General features: G+C 33.1%; 1 protein-coding gene across 1 annotated transcript; it reads left to right on the forward strand.

Annotated features, from left to right (window-relative positions):
• Positions 1-1,194: 1,194 nt before the first annotated feature.
• LOC123700664 (zinc finger MYM-type protein 3) lies at positions 1,195-16,577 on the forward strand. Its single transcript, XM_045647924.1, has 20 exons — positions 1,195-1,457; positions 1,967-2,430; positions 2,710-2,951; positions 3,264-3,441; positions 3,636-3,776; positions 4,070-4,240; positions 4,534-5,802; positions 6,013-6,289; positions 6,471-6,579; positions 6,836-6,944; positions 7,351-7,986; positions 8,770-8,934; positions 10,554-10,795; positions 12,066-12,276; positions 12,643-12,768; positions 13,351-13,472; positions 13,796-13,934; positions 14,382-14,481; positions 14,811-14,986; positions 15,987-16,577. The coding sequence occupies exons 2-19, from the start codon at positions 2,016-2,018 to the stop codon at positions 14,983-14,985; spliced, it is 4,827 nt and encodes a 1,608-aa protein (XP_045503880.1). The 5' UTR covers positions 1,195-1,457; positions 1,967-2,015; the 3' UTR covers position 14,986; positions 15,987-16,577.
• Positions 16,578-23,830: the final 7,253 nt, after the last annotated feature.

A 23,830-nucleotide genomic window follows, 5' to 3' on the forward strand; every position in this document is an offset into this window, starting at 1 on the left:
CGAAGATACGGTTGAATTTAATAACGCAATATATTTTTGTTTACTTCAGTTCAGCCAATTGCCGTATATTATAGGACGGTATTAAAATAGCTCCCGTATAAATCGTATTTTTAATGCCTTTAAATACTTAAATGAATGTTTTCTTAATAAAAAGGTTTAAAGTAAATGAAAGGATTTTTTTTACATTTAGCGCCTAGAAATGACTGAAAATACACAAACTAGTGCTTTTTTTGCTGTTGGTATACTACCTTTTCGAAAATTGAGTTGGTAACACTGAACATTATCGTCCGATAGTTCACGGGAATATCGGTGTTGGCTCCGATATCCGATATCGGACCGGACAATGTGAAAGACAGGTACCTAAATCATACATTTTACTTAGCCTCCGATATCGGATATCGGCTATCGGCTTCCGATATCCGATATCGGACCGGACAATGTGAAAACGCTCTAACGTTCAAAAATGTATAATAAGAATTTATGATAATATAAACAAAAATAAATGAACAAATATGAAATATTTAAATATATTATAATACATTAAAATATATTAATATAATTTTTTATAATAAATGGATAGTTTATTTTTATAGAAGAGGATCTTATTTTCATAAAATTGTTATCCAACTAAGTTTTAGTGCTTCACTCTTCTCCATCGAAAAGAATACCTAGGTACTCTCAGTACATTATACATACTTTATTTATAATTAGTTACGAATAGACTACATAAATATTTGACGAAAATCAATTCCGTTCACATGTGAAACGTATTAGGTAAGTATCTTATCTTAGTTAAATATATTTTCATTACAAGACTTACTATAGTTTCCAGATTAAGGTTTTACCTTTACCTTCAAAGACGAAAATCAATTGATTTGATCATACGTATTTAATTTGTTGTTGAACCTCCCTTGTTTAATAATATTTTTTAATATAAATTTTATTAATTTCCAGAAATTAAACAGCAAAATCCGAAAAATAGCAACAGATATTATCGCAATTTTTTTCAATTATTTTAACTTTTTAAATATCCAAGAAAAATACGAAGAATGAGTATCAATTTCATTTTATAAAAATGTACACGTGTTTAAATTCGGTTACCATTGATTTATCGATACCAAATATTTAAATTTACATCACTATTAGCGATAAAGCTTCTGCCAAGCGTCACTTAGTGCCAACATAAGAGCGAAAATTGGCCTTTCCATTGATTGCTTTTTATTCTATGTGAATTACGAATTTGAAGTACCTACTTACTAGTATTTATTATCACACGATAAAACAATTACCGTAACAAATTCGAATGAAAAGCTTTATTATATACCTAGTTCAATGCGAATTATTATTGTAAGATGACGAGTTGACAGCTCCTTTCATATCCGCAATTGCTGGTACAGGTTGATTCCAAAATGGTGGTCGTTTGTTGTGCTTGTGATTTTTAGAATAACTGTGCATTTGTAAGTATTACCGCTAAAATGTCCCAATTGTTAAAAGAAGTATAGTTAAAACTATATATCTATGCTAAAACTAATGTATGTATTAGCTTTTCTTTTTTTCAGCTCGCATGAGTCTTGGACCCGCTAAAAAATATTTTTTGTCTATACTATTATTATATTTAAAATTATTTTGAAGTCCAGTTTTTAACTATAAATTTGAGAGTACTGTATCAACTATTGTACAAAGTTAGTTTAAAAACTATTCATCTTCCCATGTATATCAAATAAGCGCGGGATAAATATCAAGGAACTATTAGTACCGTTTTCATTCTTTTCCTCTGAATATCTATGCAATTTATCATTAGCATTAAAATAAAATGCAGTTTTTGTGAGAAGTACGATATTTTATTCTTCTTCTTTTATTACGAACATTTTTTTATATTTCTGCTTGCTACAACCATAACCTACAAATGTGCCGGGCGCGGCGGTTCTTCGTATACATTTTACACAAGTAAATATTCTTTTTGCAGATGTATATATCGTGGTCCATGTATACAAACTTCTAATAAGATAAAAAAAATGGACGAAAAGGAAGAAGTTGTTGAAAATTCCACAGAGGTGGAAAACGATACCTCTACAAAACCCGAAGAAGAGAAAAAGGAAGATGATAATGTTAAAAATGATAATGATGTAGAAAAAACTGAGCTGAAGGAAGAACCACCAAATACTGTTGACGAAACTGGTGATACAAAAATAAGCAGTGATGAGCAAAGTGATTTAACTAATCACACAGATCAAACAAGTGTAGAAGAAAATAGCCAAAATGATAAGCAAGATGATGAAGGACCTTCACCTGCACCATCAGATGATATAAATACAGCTAGTGAAGAAAGTGAAAAGGTTGATGAAGTGTTAAATGATGAAAATGAAAAAGATAATAAAAGCATTGGAGATATTGAACAGAGTAAGAATGAAAGTGATAATGATAGTAAAGGTCAGTTATATTTAGAATTAAAAGTTTTTTTTTGTATGTATAATCTCTTAAGCTGAATTGTTACAATTTGTTTGTTTAATAAGTTTACATAAAAAATGTTTATATAGAATAGAATTAATACCTTCTGATTTAAAAAAATACCCACCAAATCTCTAAAAGGAACTGATCATGCTTGAGATATTTTTGTATGTTATGAATTACTATTAAATATCACAAGGGATTGAAATAAACCTTTAATTTACTAAATCTAACATGAAAGTACTTTAATTTTTCTTTCAGCGGAAACATTAAAAGAAGAATCAACACCAGACGTAGGTTTACAAGGTACACAAGGGGGTACTAGCCAAGATTCTGAGGACACATTAAAAGAAACGCCCACGGAATCCAGTCAGGAAGAGGCTAGTGAAGCTAAAAATGAAACAGACGTAGACAATAATGGAGACACAGATAAAGTACAAAAACCTGAGTTTGAAACAGCTCCCAATGTATCGGTAGAGGATTCTCAAGAAGATCATACACAGGTCATTAAATTCAAATAGAATTACAGACTTGTTTCAGTTAGTCCATAAGCGTAAATTTTTTTAGGCTAAATCTCCATTGTTTTAAAATTCATTTTTCAATTCATAAATTAAGCTATTATAACTATTATCACAAAAAAATATGATTTTCAAAAAAGTCGAGTCCTCTATTCATTATGATGTTCCTATTATTATAAACTAGAATGTTCCACCATTAAATTTGGCAAGTCTATTCATTCATTTACCTGTTACATTATTACAAATACCAAATTAAAAAAATAAATGATCATACTAATAATCCTATTCTTGTCCTAGGCATTAGATCCATTTGACGCTTTACTGAAAGACACCACAGATGCTCAAGCAGAGACAAGCACACAGATGGCTGACGCTTCAACAAATATAGACGATGATGATGACCACAATGTAGATAGTGTTGATCATCATGTGGACAGTGTGGACAATGTGGATGGTGAAGATGATCAACATCCAGGTAAAATATATTTGTAAAAGATATGATATGTGGAAATGAACTTTATGAAAAACCTAACATAACATTTTCCTATGGGCTACAGAGTATAGAATGATAGATTAACGCAGTTCAATTTAATAATATTTTATCCAGTATAATTCATTATATTATTATTTTCGATAAATGTCTCTAATTATTTCTATCAATTTTTAAAGATGAAAGTGTATCAGAGTTGACAGAGGAACCAGGGGCAGATGAGGAAGTGTGCCTCCTTCCCGACACGGAGAGGGAATTGTCGGAAGAAGATAAGGCTGAAGCGGAAAAGGTTTTAGCTGAAAAACGGAAACAAGCAGAGGGTGAGCACTTATTTCTATATTTATCTCTCCACAAATAATTTTAATTTTTTATTTCTATTTACCATCCAATGGATTTAGAATTGTATATTTATGTCAGTTCCATTGATGATGTTCAGTATGCAAATAATAAAAAAATGTTGAACAAAACAATACAACAACTTATATGTATAATGAAACAGGAAGAATTTTATTAATAGTTCCAGTATATACATTTCTGTACCCATATATACATAATATCTATAACTTTTTATTGACTTAAATTGATATTTTCTTAAAACTTATTATTGCAATAGAAGCAGCATCAATAGCAGCGAATCCGAAACTCGAAACGGAGACACAAGACTCACAAACAGAGACAGCAGAAGATGCGACTAACGCTAATAGTCAAGCAGATGGTGTAGAAGCATCTGTGCATGAAGAGGGCAATGAGGATGGTAATGAAAATGAGAACGAAAATGGTGGAGGTATGTGTAAAATTATTTCAATTGTAAATTTTGTATACAAACTGTGTGTGTATTTGTAGTAGTGATCTGTAGGAGTAGGGTATCATTCAAGTGAGAGAATAATATTATAATGTAATTTGAAAATTTTGAATATCCTTAAAATCTCTACAATTCTCTCACAATCTCTATTTTTAAGTGATAATGTATATAAGATGCATAAAACACTGAATTTCCTTATAAATTATAAAATTGAAATTAATTAAGATGTACTTAGATCAATCTTATTAAACAATTAAAATATTGCGTATTTTCAGATAAGGAAAATGACCAAGAGGAACCAGCGGAAGCCGAAGGGCATGGCCCAATATCAATAAGAGAAACTGTCCCCATAAAAACACAATGTGAACTTTGTAAAATTTCACAAACATGCAATTTTTTCTTCTGCACAGACTCAGATGAACGAAAATACTTTTGTGGTGAATTCTGTGTCAATTCCTTCCAAGCTGAACATCCCGATCAGTATGTATTAATTAAAAACAAATATGTGATTGACGAAATAAACCCTAGAGATTGTATGTGCTCGGAATGTGAAGAAACGAAAACATGTTATTTCTTCTACAACTATGAAGGCGAAGATACTTATTATTGTTCCCTAAGATGCTTGCACAGCATGATGGCTGATGAAGTAGAAAAGTACACCTTTAAACGACGCAGGATTACAGTGGACAATGAAACACCCCCAACTAGTGAATGTTATTGTTGTAAAGAAACTAAAAAATGTAATTACCATGCTAAAAAGTATGGAGAAGATATATATATTTGTGATCAGCCATGTTTAAAATCACTCAATTTGCAAGAGAATGGAAGGTATTTAGTGTCAAAGAAACGGGCGTCACGCCATATACGAAGTAATCCCATTTCTGTTAAAACACAACTTTTAAGGTTACAAGTTATCAGTAATGCAACTGATAAGTATTTGGACGAAGCATACAAAATCCAAGCAAAAACGCCGGCCATGGTTGCAGCGGCGAGGGAGGAACGAGAACGATCGTTTTTAAGAATATGTAGCCAATGTTCTTTGATCATTAACAAGGATGAAAAAATGTTGACATGGGAGACTATGGACTTTTGTAACGAAGTGTGTTTGGGGCGGTATCAGAATAAAATTGGTTCTAAATGTGCGAATTGTAAGAATGTAGTGTTACATACGAGTTTAGGGAAGTATTGTGTGCGTTTCGGTTATGATATACGGCAGTTTTGTAATTCTGGATGCTTGGAAGAATTCAAGAAGGGGTTGAAGATATGTTGTTACTGTCAGAAGGACATTTCTGGTGGTCATGAGGGCTTCCTCGCTCCGGTGGGCGATAAAGGGCAGTTCAAAGATTTCTGTACGCAGAGCTGTATGGAGAAGTTTGACCAGATGAGCAAGAATCCGGTGCCGCAGCCAGTCTGGGCAAAGTGCGCAGTGTGCTCATTGGAAAAGTCTACATCAATAGAGGTGGAAGTCAGCGAAGATGTGTGTCAGAGGTTATGTTCTGACCCATGTTTTGCGGCTTTCAAATTTGTCAACAATATATTTCCAGGTAATTATCTTTTACAATGTTCTATGTAAAATATCTTAATCTTTTGAATAATTATCTAAAAATACACAAAGGTGATATTTTTTTAATTTCATTCTTTTATGTGTCAAGACATTTAATTCAACAACTTAGTTTTTTTGTGAATTATGTTATATTTTGGCAGTATTTCTGGAATATTTACAATATATTTTAACAATAGTTTAAAAATTACAGATCAATGCCGCTGGTGTAAAAAGTACTTTGAAAGAAAAAGCAACAACAGTTTCACAATATATGACGGATCTTCCCCTCACCCCTTCTGTTCTAAGTCCTGTATGAACATTTATATAAGCAATTCAAGGCATATAGTACCTTGTAATTGGTGTAAAGTGAAGAAATATAATTTCGATATGATACAAAAGATGCAACCCAACGGACAAGCAGTTATGATGTGCTCGTTGAACTGTTTTAATTTATATCAAGTTTCTATTAACGCTGTATCCTCGAGAAGGTAATTTTTTTATATTTTATACATAGTAAAATTTATTTCCAATTTTTTTTTTTAGAGTCAAATAAAAGAAATACAGATTATTATTTTATAATTATGAACTGGATGGATCTCTTTTTATTTTCTTTTTTACTAATGTTATTGTAAAAAAATTGTTATTATAATATATTTATTATTATTTCAGAACGAAATGTGATATGTGTAAACGGACTGCATTGGCGCAATACCATTTGACAATGTCAGATGCTACAGTTAGGAACTTTTGTACATACCAGTGTGTTATGAGTTTTCAGGTAAATAATTTATAACTAGAATTGCCTCATTATTAATATAACAGCTAGCGCGCAAGAGCAACTTTTGTCTCCGCAACTATTTTGTCTCTCCCACCCATGGGCTAGTAAAAAAGTGCGCGCACTTAGCGACGCAACTTCCTATAGAGTTGATGGGAGAGACAAAATAGTTGAGGAGACAAAAGTTGCTCGTGCGCGCTAGCTCTAATAGTTATAACAATATAATATGAAAGTACAATTGTTTTTTTATTCTAACCAGGGCCAATACTCGAAGCATGCGTTGCCTGTGGGCATGGGCGAACAAGCAGCCGATACAACTAAGGCAGTACCCACTGGAGTGCCGAGGCGAACGTACGCTAATAAAAATGGTGGGTAGTTTTGAATTTTTAAAATAAATTTGTTTTATTTGAAAATTATTCGCAGCAAATGTTTACATTTATATTTTCACACCTATAATTTAAATGCTGCATTATTTAGTTAATTATTATTTCTATGTATTAAAATTATTAACTCCGCTCCTGTCGGTCTTAGCGTGATAATATATAGCCTATATTACACGTGGGTAATGTAGCTTTCGAATGGTGAAAGAATTTTCAAAATCGGTCCAGTAGTTTATGAGCCTATACATTACAATCAATCAAACAAATAAACAAAGTTTTCCTCTTTATAATATTAGATAAACATTCAAATACCATCTATTATCTATTATGTATTACTATAAACATAACATTTATTTTACGTGATCATATACTTATGTCAAATATATTTCAACAGCTGCAAAGAACCAAAACCGCGCGAGCACGGGCATGCCTGTCATATCGAATGTGCAATCTCTAGCCACGCCTCCTGTGCTCGCACCGACGAGAGGCAAATCCAAACGCCAAGTGCAACCAGCTCCCGAACCAGAACCCCCACAAGCACCCAAAACACCCCCTCCCCCTCCCAAACCACCTACCCCTCCACCACCTCCACCCCCCAAAATATATAACCATGTTATAGTCAAAACATTACCCCCTCACGAAGTAGCGAATAAATCAACTATGGCTAAACCAATGATGGTATCAAAAGGAGTATCTTGCCGGCCTCACCCGTGTACTAAAGAATGCCAAACCGACCCGAGTTTAGAAAGAAAGGTCTTAATACCGGTCCCTGTACCGATATACGTACCAGTACCGTGTGCTATGTGGTCGCTACCGTTCCCCATACCCGTACCTATACCGCTGCCTATACCGACTCCAGTTTTCATACCGACAACGAGGAATTCAGCGAAGGGGATAATGAAGGAAATTAACAAGATACACGATAAGATGCCGACCGATCCGTTTGAAGCAGAATTGCTTATGATGGCGGAAATGGTGGCTGGTGATAAAAAGAAAGATCAGAGCGATTCGGATACTGAGGATGAGAATGGTAAGCGTTTTTTGTAATATTAAAAAAGTAAATAGTCTACATTGTAACTTGTTAATTTATTTTTAGAGCAATATTGAATTCCCATGTTTATAGTCGAGCCAATTTAATAGGCAACATTTGACGTCTATCAATTTTATCTTCGAAGAGAGGTAACCTGCTTAAAAACATCGATTAAAGCATGATTAAAGTGAATTAATCAATATGGATTTGAAACATTTGTCAATCGAATTTATTAATTTATGATGATTTTTATTCACAAGTAATCAATGCATTCGATTCTAGATGTCAGATATCAATTTTTAGAGTAACGTCTCTGGTATTTAAAAAGAAAAAAGGTTTATTGACACAAAATTGTAGCGACGTCAGTTCTTCAATTCAGAAATTGTTTATTATGTTAAGTATGGTTTATCAGTAAAATGAAATCTTAAAATTACTTGTTTCGGTCATTATTATTATAAATATGTAATCATAATTGAAAAAAGTAAAGCAAATGTGCAGTTCTAACAAAACGAAATATCATGCTATTCTATGTCGTCGTTACTAGGTTACGTTGTTGAATTTTGTTGAACTGTCAAATGTTGCCTATTAAAATGGCTCTACTATAGTTTATGTATTTTGTGTATATGATTTATTTATTATTTTTGTACAATGTGTGTAGAAAATTACATTATTAAATTTTTTTTTACATAAAAATGCATTGTTTGCAGTTATGACATAAGGTTATTTAAAAGACACTCAACATATTTCTTTAATTTTACTGACCAGTTTAACTTATTATCACAGAGGAATTCAGTCCGGTTACTGGCATGGACGGCAACAACGCGTTCGGCGAAGATATGTTACAAATGGCGTTGAAAATGGCCACGGAATATGAAGACCAGCCGGTCGATCTAGAATCCGCTATGACGGCCAACACTATCACGCCCAGCTCGCATCCAGGCATGCCAGGTAAATGATTCATGGTTATGGTTATTAGTATTTAATTTCTGTCTCTTATATTATATAAATTGCCCTTTTTTGCGTAGGATTTATACATTTATCTCCCTTCAAGCTGATTAACAAAAAAAGTATTTTTTTTTTCTGTTATTTACATAGTGCAATCTTGCTTTTTAATTTTAATTAACAGAACCTTAAACGTTTCTTGCCAGTTTGCTGCAATGTAAATTTTTTTATTATTCGCACAAATTTAGGGATCTATACCATTCTAGTTATCGCACAAATTTTACATTTAGACCACTTTCATACATGAAATCTGTAACGATACCTCGCGTTGAAGCGCGCAATCGAATGTTTTCGCACAACTATCCGACTTCATTCATTGGAGCCTTAATGGCCGGCCAGTCGAGTGGACTGGTCGAGGATCCTCCTATCGAAAGATGGAAGAATTCCACTTTCCTTTTTCCACAAAATTCATTTGTCGTACCCAATGAGTTACTATGTACTACGTACTAGAGAGGACATCACTACTACACTCTTTCTAACACGAGTTAGAGACAATCGTCTCAAACCAATATTTATTTGTTACATTGATTAGTTTTAATTGATAAGTTTATTCATATTTTTTTACAAGATAAACAATATTTATTATATTACATTGGTTGGTTTTAATTTAAAAGTAATAAGAGATTCGTCGCACAGATTTTGTTCGTGGCGTCCTCTCTACATAATAATACCTCAATGGTCGTGCCAGGTCACACCCCGGACAATATACAAAATTATTGTTTTGACAGTCACACTGCAGAGACTGCAAATGTGTGTGTTAACGCTTTATGGTTGGCACATTTGTGACTAGCGTAAAAAAATACGCGTTTTTCTGATGAAATACATCCATAAACAGCACAATATCTAACCATTTTCTACTAAAAACGATAATCACAAATCCAAAATAATAAAATTACTTTAAGTCAATTTGATTAATGTTGTCAATCTTCGTTGCGTATCGTCCTTGCAGAAAAGGACCATTTTTAGGCTGATCGTACGGTGTGAGGTGTTTAATTTTGGTGGGAGGCGTAGAGTGTCCGTTCTGTAGCGTTTAATAGCTACTATAGTAGAGCCATTTTAATAGGCAACATTTGACAGTTCAACAAAATTCAACAACGTAACCTAGTAACGACGACATAGAATAACATGATATTTCGTTTTGTTAGAACTGCACATTTGCTTAACTTTTTTCAATTACGATTACATATTTATAATAATAATGACCGATACAAGTAATTTTAAGATTTCATTTTACTGATAAACCATCCTAAATATAATAAACAATTTCTGAATTGAAGAACTGACGTCGCTACAATTTTGTGTCAATAAGCCTTTTTTCTTTTTAAATACTAGAGACGTTACTCTAAAAATCGAAATCTGACATCTAGAATAGAATGCATTGATTACTTGTGAATAAAAGTTATCATAAATTAATAAATTCGATTGACAAATGTTTCAAAACCGTATCGATTAATACACTTTAATCGATGTTTTTAAGCAGGTTACCTCTCTTCGAAGATAAAATTGATAGACGTCAAATGTTGCCTATTAAATTGACTCGACTATAATATGTATTCTGTGGCCAGGTCTAGAAGGCGAAGGCATGCACCACCACCACATGATGGTGCTAGAGCAGCAGCGCGCGGTGGCTGCACTGCGCGCGGGGCAGGCTGCCGGTGGTGCGGCGGGCCGCAAGCGCGCACCGCCCGCGCCGCCCGCCGCGCCGCGCCCGCGCGCCAGCAAGCGGCGCCGCGACCCCGCGCCGCCGCCGCAGCCGGAGCCGCCGCGCGAGCCCGCCGAGAAGCCCGACGCGAACATGTGCCTCAAGGTATACAAACAATAATAGGCATGACGACAGTATCCATAAATGATCGTATTAGTGTTTTTATGGGAAAATGTATAATAATAATAATAGTGACTTAAAAATCTTAAAAACACTTAATGAGAACAGATTAATGAGATTATCAATAAAATAAAACATTGAAATTCTGTAGTTGGCCATCTTGACTAAAACACGCGTGACGTCACGCTTAAGTAAACAACTCACGTCAGATGTATTTTGTTGTTATGAATATGTTGAAAATACGCATTTTTATTTATTTTCTATTGTTTCACGTATGCTTTATCGACTCAGAACAGAAATATAATTGCGAATTCACGAATACGTGGTTTTGGGGTTCTCCGCGTCAACTTTATACAATCATTTCTTATTATTTTCTCGCTTGAAATAATTACTAACACATTTTTGAGCATTATTTTAATGTGGATTCACACTGCAATACTGCACACCACTTATAAACTTTGAAATTCGTTTCTATAACACATATTAAATAAATATTTTTTTAATTTTCTTCGCAATGCATACAAATTACAAATAATTACCTACGTATTTACTAAAGAGTGACGTCACGCTTACGCCATGACACCTCCGAGCTGTTTTGGCACAGTTGATAAATATTTTTTGAAAAATGGCTTTTAACTTCGTTAAATTTAAGTATATTACCGAAATATAGGGTTTTTCTTGTATAGTAAACGTATACACACATTATGGAAGAGGATTTCAAAATCTGTCGTCATGCCTATTGTAGTGGCACAAAATACATTGATAAATTGAGCCAATTTCTTTTCTTTTTTGACTAAATAGCGTGTTAGTCCACAACCATTAAAACAAAATTGCATCAAAATCGGACTCTACTAGTCCGATTTTTTAGAGAAATATAACAACATGAATTTACAATCATGAACACACATCATTCTCGACGCATATGCCGTATCCGCTTGTTGTCTGATAGTGGGAAATTAAAAGATTAATAATTTTATAAATGATCGCTGATCCGGCTCGACATACTAAAATTATAATTTAAACACGATTAAATCACTCTATATGTACATAATCTTTTTTAATGTAAAGCATAAATACATTAAAAATTGTTATTAAAAATTTAAATGAACATTGTAAATGTTGTAGTTAGTATGAATTTAATTACAGTTATATTCATTCAATTGTTCATTCATTCATTTCAATTGCCTCACAAGATTGACCTCGAATAAAAAAAAACTTAAAAACTTAATCATTAAATTAACAATTACGTTCACAGTACACATTCGGCGTAAACGCATGGAAGCAGTGGGTTATGACGAAGAACGCGGAAATAGAAAAGAGTTCCATACGACGGAAGCCCTTCAAGTCTGAGATCTTACAGTTAACAGCTGATGAGCTGAATTATTCGCTATGCCTGTTCGTCAAGGAGGTGCGGAAGCCGAACGGCAGTGAATACGCGCCGGACACTATTTATTATTTGGTTTTAGGTAAGATTCTCTTTTATCTAAGGAATAGTGAATACAAGTACTTCGGCTAGACCAAAAAAAAGTCCTGTGAATTTGCCTGCAAATGTATAGATAAAAAATTATTGCAAAGAACAACTTTGAAGCACCACACTTGAACGAAATATGTATTTGTATTTTATTAATATAAGAAGAGAGATATTGTTATGAAATCAATATATTATAATATATAAGATAACTAGGAATGCCGCGCAGTTAGTTTCACCTATATTATTGTCAAGTTGCATCTCTGTTTAGTACTTTTTGAGCCAATTCCTGTACATACTTACATACAAATCTTTCCTCTTTATAGTATTTGCATATAGATTTGATTCGATATATTTCTTTCAGGTATACAGCAATATTTGTTTGAAAACGGTAGAATAGACAATATATTCACGGATCCATATTACGAGAAATTCACGGACTGTTTGGACGAGGTGGCGAGGAAGTTCTCTGTGTTATATAATGACTCGCGTAAGTACAGTATTACTTGTTTTTACATATTAGAGATAATCGTTATTTTTTGCCATTTTTCGTTTACTTTTTTTCACTCAAACTATAGATAACTATTTCTTTAGTAGCGCAATATTATCCTAAAACATATGTACAAAAATGTAGCCGAATAATTTGTTCACTTTAGCTGACTTATATTTCTAATCATATTCCTTTTTAACGTGCCATGCCAGGATTGTTATGTTTAAGAAAGTATTAATGCATATATCGCTAATCGAAGGACCACGTTGAAATGATAATAAATGTAACAGAAATTATGATTTAAACTTGGTTGAATGTCTTTACAAACATAATGGTTTCGATATGAAGCTTTGCCACACAGATTTAAAAAAAAGCGTGTGTGCTGAGCCCACGTGTCAGAAGTGAAACTCCTTAGCAAGATTAGATATTCAAAGATACCAAAATCGTCGCCTTACTCCATGACATGACGGTATTTCCATGAAGCGATCTTGAAATTTTTCTCTCAACGCTCCTAAAGCAGTTTCACTTCAAAACTACGTATAAAGTATTATATAAATTAAATTATTATTTTTATTTGAACAGAATACATAGTAACGCGAGTGGAAGAGGAACACCTATGGGAGAGTAAGCAGCTCGGCGCGCATTCGCCACACGTTCTTCTATCTACCCTCATGTTCTTCAATACGAAGCATTTTAATTTAGTTGTGAGTTTTTCCGTTTAAATTTTATTTATTAAAATAGATTTAGAAGCAATAAAGAAATAATAGTTATTGGAAGCAATGAAAGACCATTTTTTTTCATATCTGTATGATATATGATTGTTCTTATATTTTTCAGAACTTCATATTATGGAAAAAACCTTTAATATTTTATTTTTATTGATAATCGCTATAGTTTTAATTACTTTGTTACTTTCTTGGTTGTTTATAAACTCATATACTACTTCGATTTGGAAAGCTTAGTAATATGATATTTTGACTGGTTTTACATTTTTAGTGCAATTAAATATGTTTTCACCACTTTGCAGACGGTAGAAGAGCACATGCAACTATCCTTCTCGCACATTATGAAGCATTGGAAGCGGAATCCGAACCAGCCGGGGCAGGCAAAGATACCCGGCGCTAGGAATGTGCTGTTGCGGTTTTATCCGCCGCAATCCGCTTTAGGTAATTATTTTTATATTTTAGTAAGAATTTTAGTAATCATTCCGTTTAGCAATACTCAAAGTCTAAAATCTAAATAGTGCAATTTCTTTCTCTCTGTCTTTTTTACAAATTCAATGCTGTATTTTGTATAGAAGCAATTTTTACAAATGAAAGTAATGAAGTTGGTTTTAAGTAAATTGTGAATCAACTTATATTTAGGGCCGATTTTATTCAATCCATGGTTAAAACTTATCCGTCCAATAAAGTATTATACAAACATATTAAAATGTCACCTGTTAACTGTCAAATACGGACAACTACAATACATTTTTGAAATGGTAGTTTAATACGTTATTTCATATTTGATGAATAAGTTTTAACCAAGGATTGAAAAATCAGCCCTTATACAGATAAAATTTTGAATAATCATAGATGTCGCTTAATTTTTTATTATAATTTTGTCCACAGAAGCGAATTCGAGAAAGAAGAAAGTGTATGAACAACAGGAGAACGAAGAAAATCCACTGAGGTGTCCCGTAAAGTTGTATGAATTTTATATCTCTAAATGGTAAGTGTAATTTTGTATTTTTGATGAGTACACATTCAATTTGAATGTGCACTTTACAATGATAATAATATTTTTAAACACTGCTGAACTCATTTTCATGAAATTCGGCACACATATAGAGGTTTACTTGAATAGATAGTTTTTATCCCGAAAATTACACAGGAACGGGAACTATGCGGGATTTCCTGTGTGATTAATTGATTGATTTGATTATATACATGTTAATAATAGTTTTAAATAATCATGTAAATCGGCGTTATGGTTTAGGTTTTACAAATACTTTCATCTTTAATTCCTATAAAAAATAAATATTTAAATAATATTAACAGTCCGGAATCTGTGCGCACACGCAACGACGTGTTCTACCTGCAACCGGAGCGGTCGTGCGTGCCCGACTCCCCCGTGTGGTACTCCACGCAGCCGCTCAGCAGACACGCGCTCGCCAAGATGCTGCACCGCGTCAAGATGGTCAAGGAGATCAATATTGCGCTGCTCACCAGCTAAGGTATACACGGGGTGAACATTTTCGACGGACCCTGGAGGAAAAGTTTGAAAGTTAGTTTGTGAAGTGAAATTTCGAATATCTTTGAATGCAGTTCTTTTTCTTTTTAAAAGTATGGGAACGTTTCCTTTAAGGAAAATATGCTACCGTGAGTATTTCAAGTACTTTTCCTCTTGGGCCCATAGAAATTTTCCACACTGTATACAATGTCAGAAGTAGATAATCCTACTAATAAATAAATATTTCAGGACACGGCACAATCTGATCCCATACTAAGCTTTCGCTTGTGTTACGGAAACCAAATCGCTGATAAACATACATATATAATTTTAAATAAATTCATATTATATAGATAATTAACACCCAGACAGAGCAAACATGAATGTTCATCACATGAATATTTGCCCTAGGTGGGAATCGAACGCACAACCTCTGGCTTGGAAGGCAGGGTCACTAACAACGAAGCCAACCGATCAGTCAACTCTACTAATATTATAAATGCGAGTGTGTATGTTTGTTTGTTTATTACTGCTTACATTTGGAATATAGTCCTATAATACTGTTACTGTAAAGATAAGACAACTCTATAAAGATGTAAACTTCGCAACTGGCAACACGTGACGTAGGTATGATGACGTTGCACAAGAGCGCGCGACGTTGCCAGCTGGTGTAGACGTGCCAACAGGCCTGCGACGTTGTCAGTTGGCGTGCGACGTTGCCTGATAACGCACAACGTTGCCGGCTAGCACGCGACGTTGCCATCTGACGCGCGATGTTGTCAGCTCGCGCGCAATGTGATGCGGTTTTTAGAAAGCATCGCGCAAGACTGAGGCACTAACTTTCTTGTAGATTGTTGCACAACATGTCGCGCGCCAAATGTTGCCTAGTTACTTAAAATGTAAATTCACTTTCATCGAAATTCCTTTACAATATTGTATTGAATATCTATTCTCTCCAATTACAACTTATTGTTTACCAAATTTAATCACGAATCTTGTTTCAGATTACACATACGAGTGTTTTGACGGAGAACATTCGTGATAGCCTGAATATGATAGATTATGTTCTGGATATGTTTCAATAGTTACAAACGCTGTGACGGTGACTCGTATTGTATAGTGCGCTCTGTGTATTGTTGTGAAAATTACAATGTATATTTTTTTACTTTGTATATCAGCCTGCTGAACGGACAGCTAATGTTAATTTAAAATTAATACATAGATTATATCGGATCATTTTATAACGTTGCAATTAATGAAATTTATGACCTTTGTGTGGAAATGATTTATGTGCAGATGCGACTCAATCGATGTATATGAAGAATAATTTGGACTGGACATATTGAAATTCGGGATTATGATTATAGTGTGGTTTCGAAAAGTATTTTTAATTTGTAAATACGCAAAGCGATCGTCGTTTATTACAATTAGAAATGTATAGGTGCGATTTTGATTGATAATTTCTTCGAGAAACCACTTATTACATGTATGTAATATAAAATACAAATTTGTATGGTATGTAGAAGTAAGTGATATATAATTCCATTTTTTTTTATTTTTAGAAAATGAAGCACTCGTACAGTAATATAACATTCATTTAAGGACGCTATAACGTATTTTTACAAAAACACGCTGTTTTTCGGTACCATTTTAACTTAAAGCAATTACACGTGAGAACATAGTAATATCTTTATTTAAAGATAATATATTCAGCTCTACGTTCATCTTATAAAAATTGTACGACGTCATACAAAATTGTCGCTGAAATACGTTTTTTCCATCACAATAAACGCATAAAATGCAAAAAAATGGGGTCTAAACCGGTACCATTTTAGGAAAATTAAGAGCCTAATCTATCTTCTTAACTATATCTTATTGAGGGATATATAGTCCTTTATATATGGTGTAATTTTTATGAATCTAAATCAAAATTTTATTTCAATAATGAGCTAAATTAAAAATACTTGTCGATTTCTTCATACATTTTGTTCTCGCGGTTCGTCAGACCGCGCTCAGAAGCGCTCTTGGAAGGACGGGTGTATCGCTCCTCGTGCCAAAAATAAAAACGAAATAAAAAAGATTATTGTGCGTGCACTGTCTTTTTCGTGATTTGAAATATTTGATACTTTTTATGAGTAAACTGTATAAGTTTCATATTCCCATTATTTGTAATTTAAAATTATGTTTTTAAAATTACCTTGCCTGAGATCCTCTTTTTTTATGGGTTGTTGAATAGATTGGTGGGGTAAAACAATTCAAGATGGCGTCGATGAAAATTTGGCTTTTTTTCGTGATGGGTGTCATTTTCATAGTTTTTGGGGTAGCTATTACCGAATATGAGGTCAAAACTGAAATCCAAGATGGCGCCGACGAAAATTTTACATCTTTTCGTCATGGGTGTCATTTTCATGGTTTTTGGGGTAGCTATTAACGAATATGAGGTCAAAACTATAATCCAAGATGGCGCCGACAAAAATTTTACAACTTTTCGTCATGGGTGTCATTTTCATGGTTTTTGGGGTAGCTATTAACCAATATGAGGTCAAAACTGAAATCCAAGATGGCGCCGACGAAAATTTTACATCTTTTCGTCATGGGTGTCATTTTCATGGTTTTTGGGGTAGCTATTAACGAATATGAGGTCAAAACTATAATCCAAGATGGCGCCGACAAAAATTTTACATCTTTTCGTCATGGGTGTCATTTTCATGGTTTTTGGGGTAGCTATTAACCAATATGAGGTCAAAACTGAAATCCAAGATGGCGCCGACGAAAATTTTACATCTTTTCGTCATGGGTGTCATTTTCATGGTTTTTGGGGTAGCTATTATCGAATATGAGGTCAAAACTATAATCCAAGATGGCGCCGACGAAAAATTTGACATCTTTTCATCATGGGTGTCATTTTCATGGTTTTTGGGATAGCTATTAACGAATATGAGGTCAAAACTATAATCCAAGATGGCGCTGACGAAAATTTGACATTTTTCGTGATGGGTGTCATTTTCATGGTTTTTGGGATAGCTATTAACGAATATGAGGTCAAAACTAAAATCCAAGATGGTCGTCGAATTTCAAGATCGCGTCATGGTAATACTGTCGCGTTATGGAGCAAGGCGGCGATTTTAGTATCTATGAATCTCGCCAAAGAAGTTTCACTCCTGACACGTTTTCTCGGCACACACGTTCTTTTTTATTTTATTCTCTTCGTTTAAATGTTTTAGATAAACTTTATTTTAAATAAAGTTTAGAGAATATATTTAAAGAATATATTTAAAGTTACTAATATCTGTCAGAATATTAACATGATTGCCACAGAGTTGCGTTTTATATTAAATTTCTAAATATGCATTTCAATGTTCTTTAAAATTGTTTTTTTTAAGACTTTCTACAAAACTGTGGTTGTTAACGTTTTTGTTATTTTATTTAAATTTACTTTAAAGGAGTAAGAAAAATATACCTAATTATCGACGGTTACATTGGGGATTTGGTAATAGCTGTCTCAAAAACCTTGAAAATGACACCCATGCCGAAAAGATGTAAAGTTTCGTCGACACCATCTTGGATTTTAGTTTTGACCTCATATTGGTTAATAGATACCCCAAAAACCATGAAAATGACACCCATGACGAAAATATGTAAAATTTTCGTCGGCGCCATCTTGGATTTTAGTTTTGACCTCATATTCGTTAATAGCTACCCCAATAACCATGAAAATGACACCCGTGACGAAATGATGTAAAATTTTCGTCGGCGCCATCTTCGATTTTAGTTTTGACCTCATATTGGTTAATAGCTACCCCAAAAACCATGAAAATGACACCCATGTCGAAAAGATGTAAAATTTTCGTCGGCGCCATCTTGGATTTTAGTTTTGACCTCATATTCGTTAATAGCTACCCCAATAACCATGAAAATGACACCCATGAAGAAAATATATAAAATTTTTGTCGGCGCCATCTTGGATTTTAGTTTTGACCTCATATTGGTTAATAGCTACCCCAAAAACCATGAAAATGACACCCGTGACGAAATGATGTCAAATTGTCGTCGGCGCCATTTTGGATTTTAGATTTGACCTCATATTGATTAATACTTATTTAATAGCTACTCCAACTCCTTGAAAATGACACCCATGACGAAAAGATTTCAAATTTTCGTCGGTGCCATCTTGGATTTTAGTTTTGACCTCATATTGGTTAATAGCTACCCCAAAAACCACCCACATTTGCAAATGTGTTTGCTACTTAGGAAAAGTTCATATTTAAAGATATAGGTAATGTGAATGTGTGGTAACGAATTTAATTTATTTCATTCCGACTGTTTCTCGGAATAACATACATTTACTAAGAATTGCTTACAATGCCGGGTTTAATATATTGCCGGTAACATATAATATTATGTATGATAATAATTCTTAAAAAAGTATTTTATACATTTCTTAAAAAGCTTCGATATTGTATACAATAATACAATTCATATTCAAATTGTTGTAAAATAGTCACACTTTTTTAAGTTGGTTGAATACACTAAAATACTTATAAGGATCGTACCTACTAATAATAGTAACAAAATGAATTTTTAAAGTTCCCAGTAATCTTCTGGAATCAATTTCAATAAAAATATAAAAAAAATAATATCAAGTATGAAGATGGTCTATAAAATGGAATGCGCTATGTTTACGTGAGCGCGATGTTCCCGCGAACCACGTGGCGACGTTAGATACCTAAATTTGAGTAACGCAGATTTGTGACAGCGTCCTTAATAAATTGAAAATATTATGTGACAGATAGAAATTTTTATTTTATTACTATGCTAGGGAAAGAGTCAAGATTTCATATATTATTTTAAGAATAACTGCATCAACTTTAAGGTTTAGGTAAGTTACTGCTGTGTAAAAAGAATACTGATTCTCATAACATTTGTTTTATTTCTGTTTTTCCTTCTACATAATATTATAATACATATGTGGCACTTATTTACTTTATTACTGAAAATATTATATGATGAAAATGAATACTTTATTGCATACTAAAAATCAATAACTGACTAATTGTTGCTATCTATGAAAGACAATAGTTTCAAGTGTATGAATAAAACTATGGGCGGGAACTAACATGTTTTTTTTTTTCGTAAACGCATTTCAATATTTTACTACCCCTGCCTACTACTACCTGACACAATATCAATTGTATACACATACGTGGTATTCACACACTTAAACGCAAAACTTATTTCCATACACACAACACATGCACATAACAGAAATGAAAAAGGTAACCGAGGGCCTGCCTTCAAACAAGATTATCTCTGAGAAAAGCATTAAATGTTAAAAAGGTGATATAGGTCTACCAGAATCTGATGGCATATTTATATTTAAGAAATAAAAGATTTTCATGTGGCAATTTTATTTGACAACTATCAAATTGGTTGTCAAATTATTTGTCTTTTTTGCAGTTGATGAATAATTTTTAGGATTTTGTCTAAAAAATCTTCGAAAATGTCGAAAAAGCCGCTGCGATCACAAGCAATAGGTGTTGTTTATAATATGTATAGAAAAACATTCGATGAAAAAGGGTCAAACACATCACAATTTTCAAATTTGAAGATTTTATTGGTACATTGGACTTACCCGTTTTGATACTTTAAATTAAAATAATATTATATGTAGGTAACTATAATATTGTTTGTTGATTAGAATATAATTTTATGAAAACTTATTACAGGAGTTTCCAATACGGCTAATAGTCAAGTCCAAGCTGTCCAAGTCAAGTATAATGTGTGTATGTTAATACTTACGAAAATAAACATAGTTTTATTTTATTTTTTATTTTATTTAATAAAAAATTATGAGCAGTTTTGATCTACATATGATTATATCGATATTTTCACATGGCATACTGGTAATGAATAATATACAAATATAGGTATGTGTTAATAGTAATATGTATTACCTGTATAAAAGTAATATGTATAATTGTATATTATACATGTAAGTATGTACCTACATAATATTAAGTGGATATCTCATTATTAAGTACAGTATTGTCCATTTATGTAATGTGACAAATGATATTGAGGACAAAATAAAAAATAAGCAGTATCAAGATCGTTCAGTCCATTTTCCCTAGGGTTGCACACTCCAAATTTTGATTTCCCTAATTGCCATCAGATTCTGGTTTACCTATAACTGCCTTATTTATAAAGGATGCATTAGAACACTACAATTTATACCAAAGACGTAGGTACTATGATAGTTAAAAATATTTAAGACTTCAAAAATGAAACCATCAAGCACGTATTAAGAGGTAGTCTACATTACGATGATATGTATGAAAATTTTAACTTGCGGTGTTTACACTTTTACGGTAACGCATAACTACGCACACTATGTTTTAGTTTATTTTTTAATACATTAAATCAAGTTGCGTATTATTAATTAATTTATTAATATAATATAACCTGCTGATTTCTCAAGCAATGTGTCCCTTATTTTGTTTGACCATGGTCACCTTAATAGAAAGAGACAAGTTGGGGACCTACTTATGATATATAAAAAAGCTAGATACGTTAGGTACCCGCTCTCTATTTTGACAGGAAAAAACTCAGCTAAGTGCCCGAGTTTCACTTAGTCACGCACCATTCAGCGTCGTGGCTGGACGTTCTTTTTATATTTTAATCGGCAGTTGTTATTACGAAGTACATGAGTGAGACATGTATTATGTCTAGTGCGTGAGAGTGAAAGAGAGAACAACTGTATTGGTGATAATCAAGGTGATAATGCGTTAGTAAGTAGGTATGCTTTAGGTATGTATTAATTACGCTGTTTTATAGTGCAATGCAATGATGTTGGCGTATGCAGTATGCCGCGTCTACTAGTATAATAGGTCATTGTTGGGGACAGGTTTTTGCGCCATGGTGCACAGTTTGCTTTGCTGATACTAATTTTTTTTTATCTACAAATGTACTCAGTGTATATAACTACAGATAGGGTTTTACAAAGTAGTACATAATTGAAACAGATATTGAGTATAATAAATAAATCATTATATCATAGTTACGTAATTGTAGAAAGTTATCAAAGAATATTTATTTATATTCAACCTCCTAAACTGCGCTGAACAAAAACTGTAGTACAATGACTAAGTATATCCATTTAATTAAATTCTAAACTACACTAATGATGGTCTTGTAAGGCCTTAGAGCTAGCGCGCAAGAGCAACTTTTGTCTCCGCAACTATTTTGTCTCTCCCATCAACTCTATCGGGAGTTGCGTCGCTACGTGCGTACACTTTCTTTCTAGCCCATAGAGTTGATGCTGTGAGTTGATGGGAGAGACAAAATAGTTGCGGAGACAAAAGTTGCTCTTGAGCGCTACCTCTTAATAAAATCGTTGGCCAAAGAGAATTTAAACCACTGTCTTTGGCGACTGCAAGGCGACTGGCGTGCCTTGTACCACTTGTTCTGTGGCAATCTTGGTGGTAATGTACCCAGATTATACTCTTTGGTACCCAGTATCAACCCGTAGATCAACCACATTCCAAGTAGGTACCAACATAACGGCAAAAATAGGCAAGACGGCGATCCATATCACAGATTCATATACTAAGTTCATATAATATTTTTCTTGTTTTTAATGGATCAAATTATACCAGATTAAAAAATAATTTATCAATATTTTGGAAACTTGGAAAGAAATAAATCAATGATTTAATATGAAAATAAGAAATTTAAATCAACTTTCTACCACGACCTTAGAGTATATATTACAATAGTATAGAGCGAGTGTATTGCACAAATTGCCTAGTGCGGATCGTAGGCAGATGAGCTATAGATACTATATAGATGTGTGTGTGACAAATAGGGATGGGTAGGTATCAATTGCGTGTTGAACTATCGATAAGTTATGTAAATAAATATGTATCATAAGTAAATTTTATGTTCAATAAGTTATTAAAGGAAAAATATATGAATAAAGTATAAATATGTAATTTTAAATTTGTTTACCAACTGAATAAAGTTTGTTTATTCCATTTGAATATTAAATATTATATAAGAAATTTTCTTGTATTAATTATAAGTACTTTAAAAAATATGTTTAATTGGAATATCAGAAAAACGTGAGTACTTTTTAAATAATAAAGTTAATAAAATAAAAGATCGGGTTTAGTGCTATTTCTTTAATAATAAATCAAACAATAATAATAATGTTTTAAAAATGGTAAAAAATATAAAGGAATAATTAATAATTTAAAATGATAATATAATAAATAATATTAATAATTTATTTATTTAATTTTATCCATTCTACTATCAAAATCTTCAAAATCCATTTAGCGGTTCAGAAAATATATCGTAACATTACATACTTTACATTTACACTATAATACATTCCCATTCATAATATTAGAAAGTGTATCATACAGAACACACCACAAATTTATTTATAATACATTTTTAAAAGAGTTTTAATTTTAAAATATAGTTCTTCTTTTAAACTTTATATCGAGTACAGCGTTGGTCAGGTCACATCACTACGATCACGTGACGGCAGTGAGGCGCGCGAGCGAGCCTGCGCGTGTCCGCCTCCCACCTGCCCTTCACCCCCGCGATGCTAGATTTATTTTCATAAAAATAAGTATAACAATCGACTTACTGATGAAATGTGATAGTGGATTTCGATTTTGTGTATTTTCTAGTATCGTTTTTGCAAGATAGAACTACACATTTCACCATGTTTATTCGTAAATATGAAAAAAAATCCAGAGCAACGCACTTCGTGAGCACTCAACCACGACTGCGAGCGCTCGCGGCGGGAGCGTCGTGTTGTTCCCACCTGTGCCTACTG

Source organism: Colias croceus, chromosome 20 (genome assembly GCF_905220415.1).
Source record: "Colias croceus chromosome 20, ilColCroc2.1".
NCBI classification, from domain to species: domain Eukaryota; kingdom Metazoa; phylum Arthropoda; class Insecta; order Lepidoptera; family Pieridae; genus Colias; species Colias croceus.

What these genes read in the sequence shown, in the direction of transcription:
- LOC123700664 (XM_045647924.1), top strand. Translation starts at nt 2,016, where the DNA reads ATGGACGAAAAGGAAGAAGTTGTTGAAAATTCCACAGAGGTGGAAAAC. An exon ending in TATTTATTATTTGGTTTTAG is followed by an intron (nt 12,277 to 12,642) that starts GTAAGATTCTCT and finishes TATTTCTTTCAG; the next exon opens with GTATACAGCAATATTTGTTT. An exon ending in TGTGTTATATAATGACTCGC is followed by an intron (nt 12,769 to 13,350) that starts GTAAGTACAGTA and finishes TTATTTGAACAG; the next exon opens with AATACATAGTAACGCGAGTG.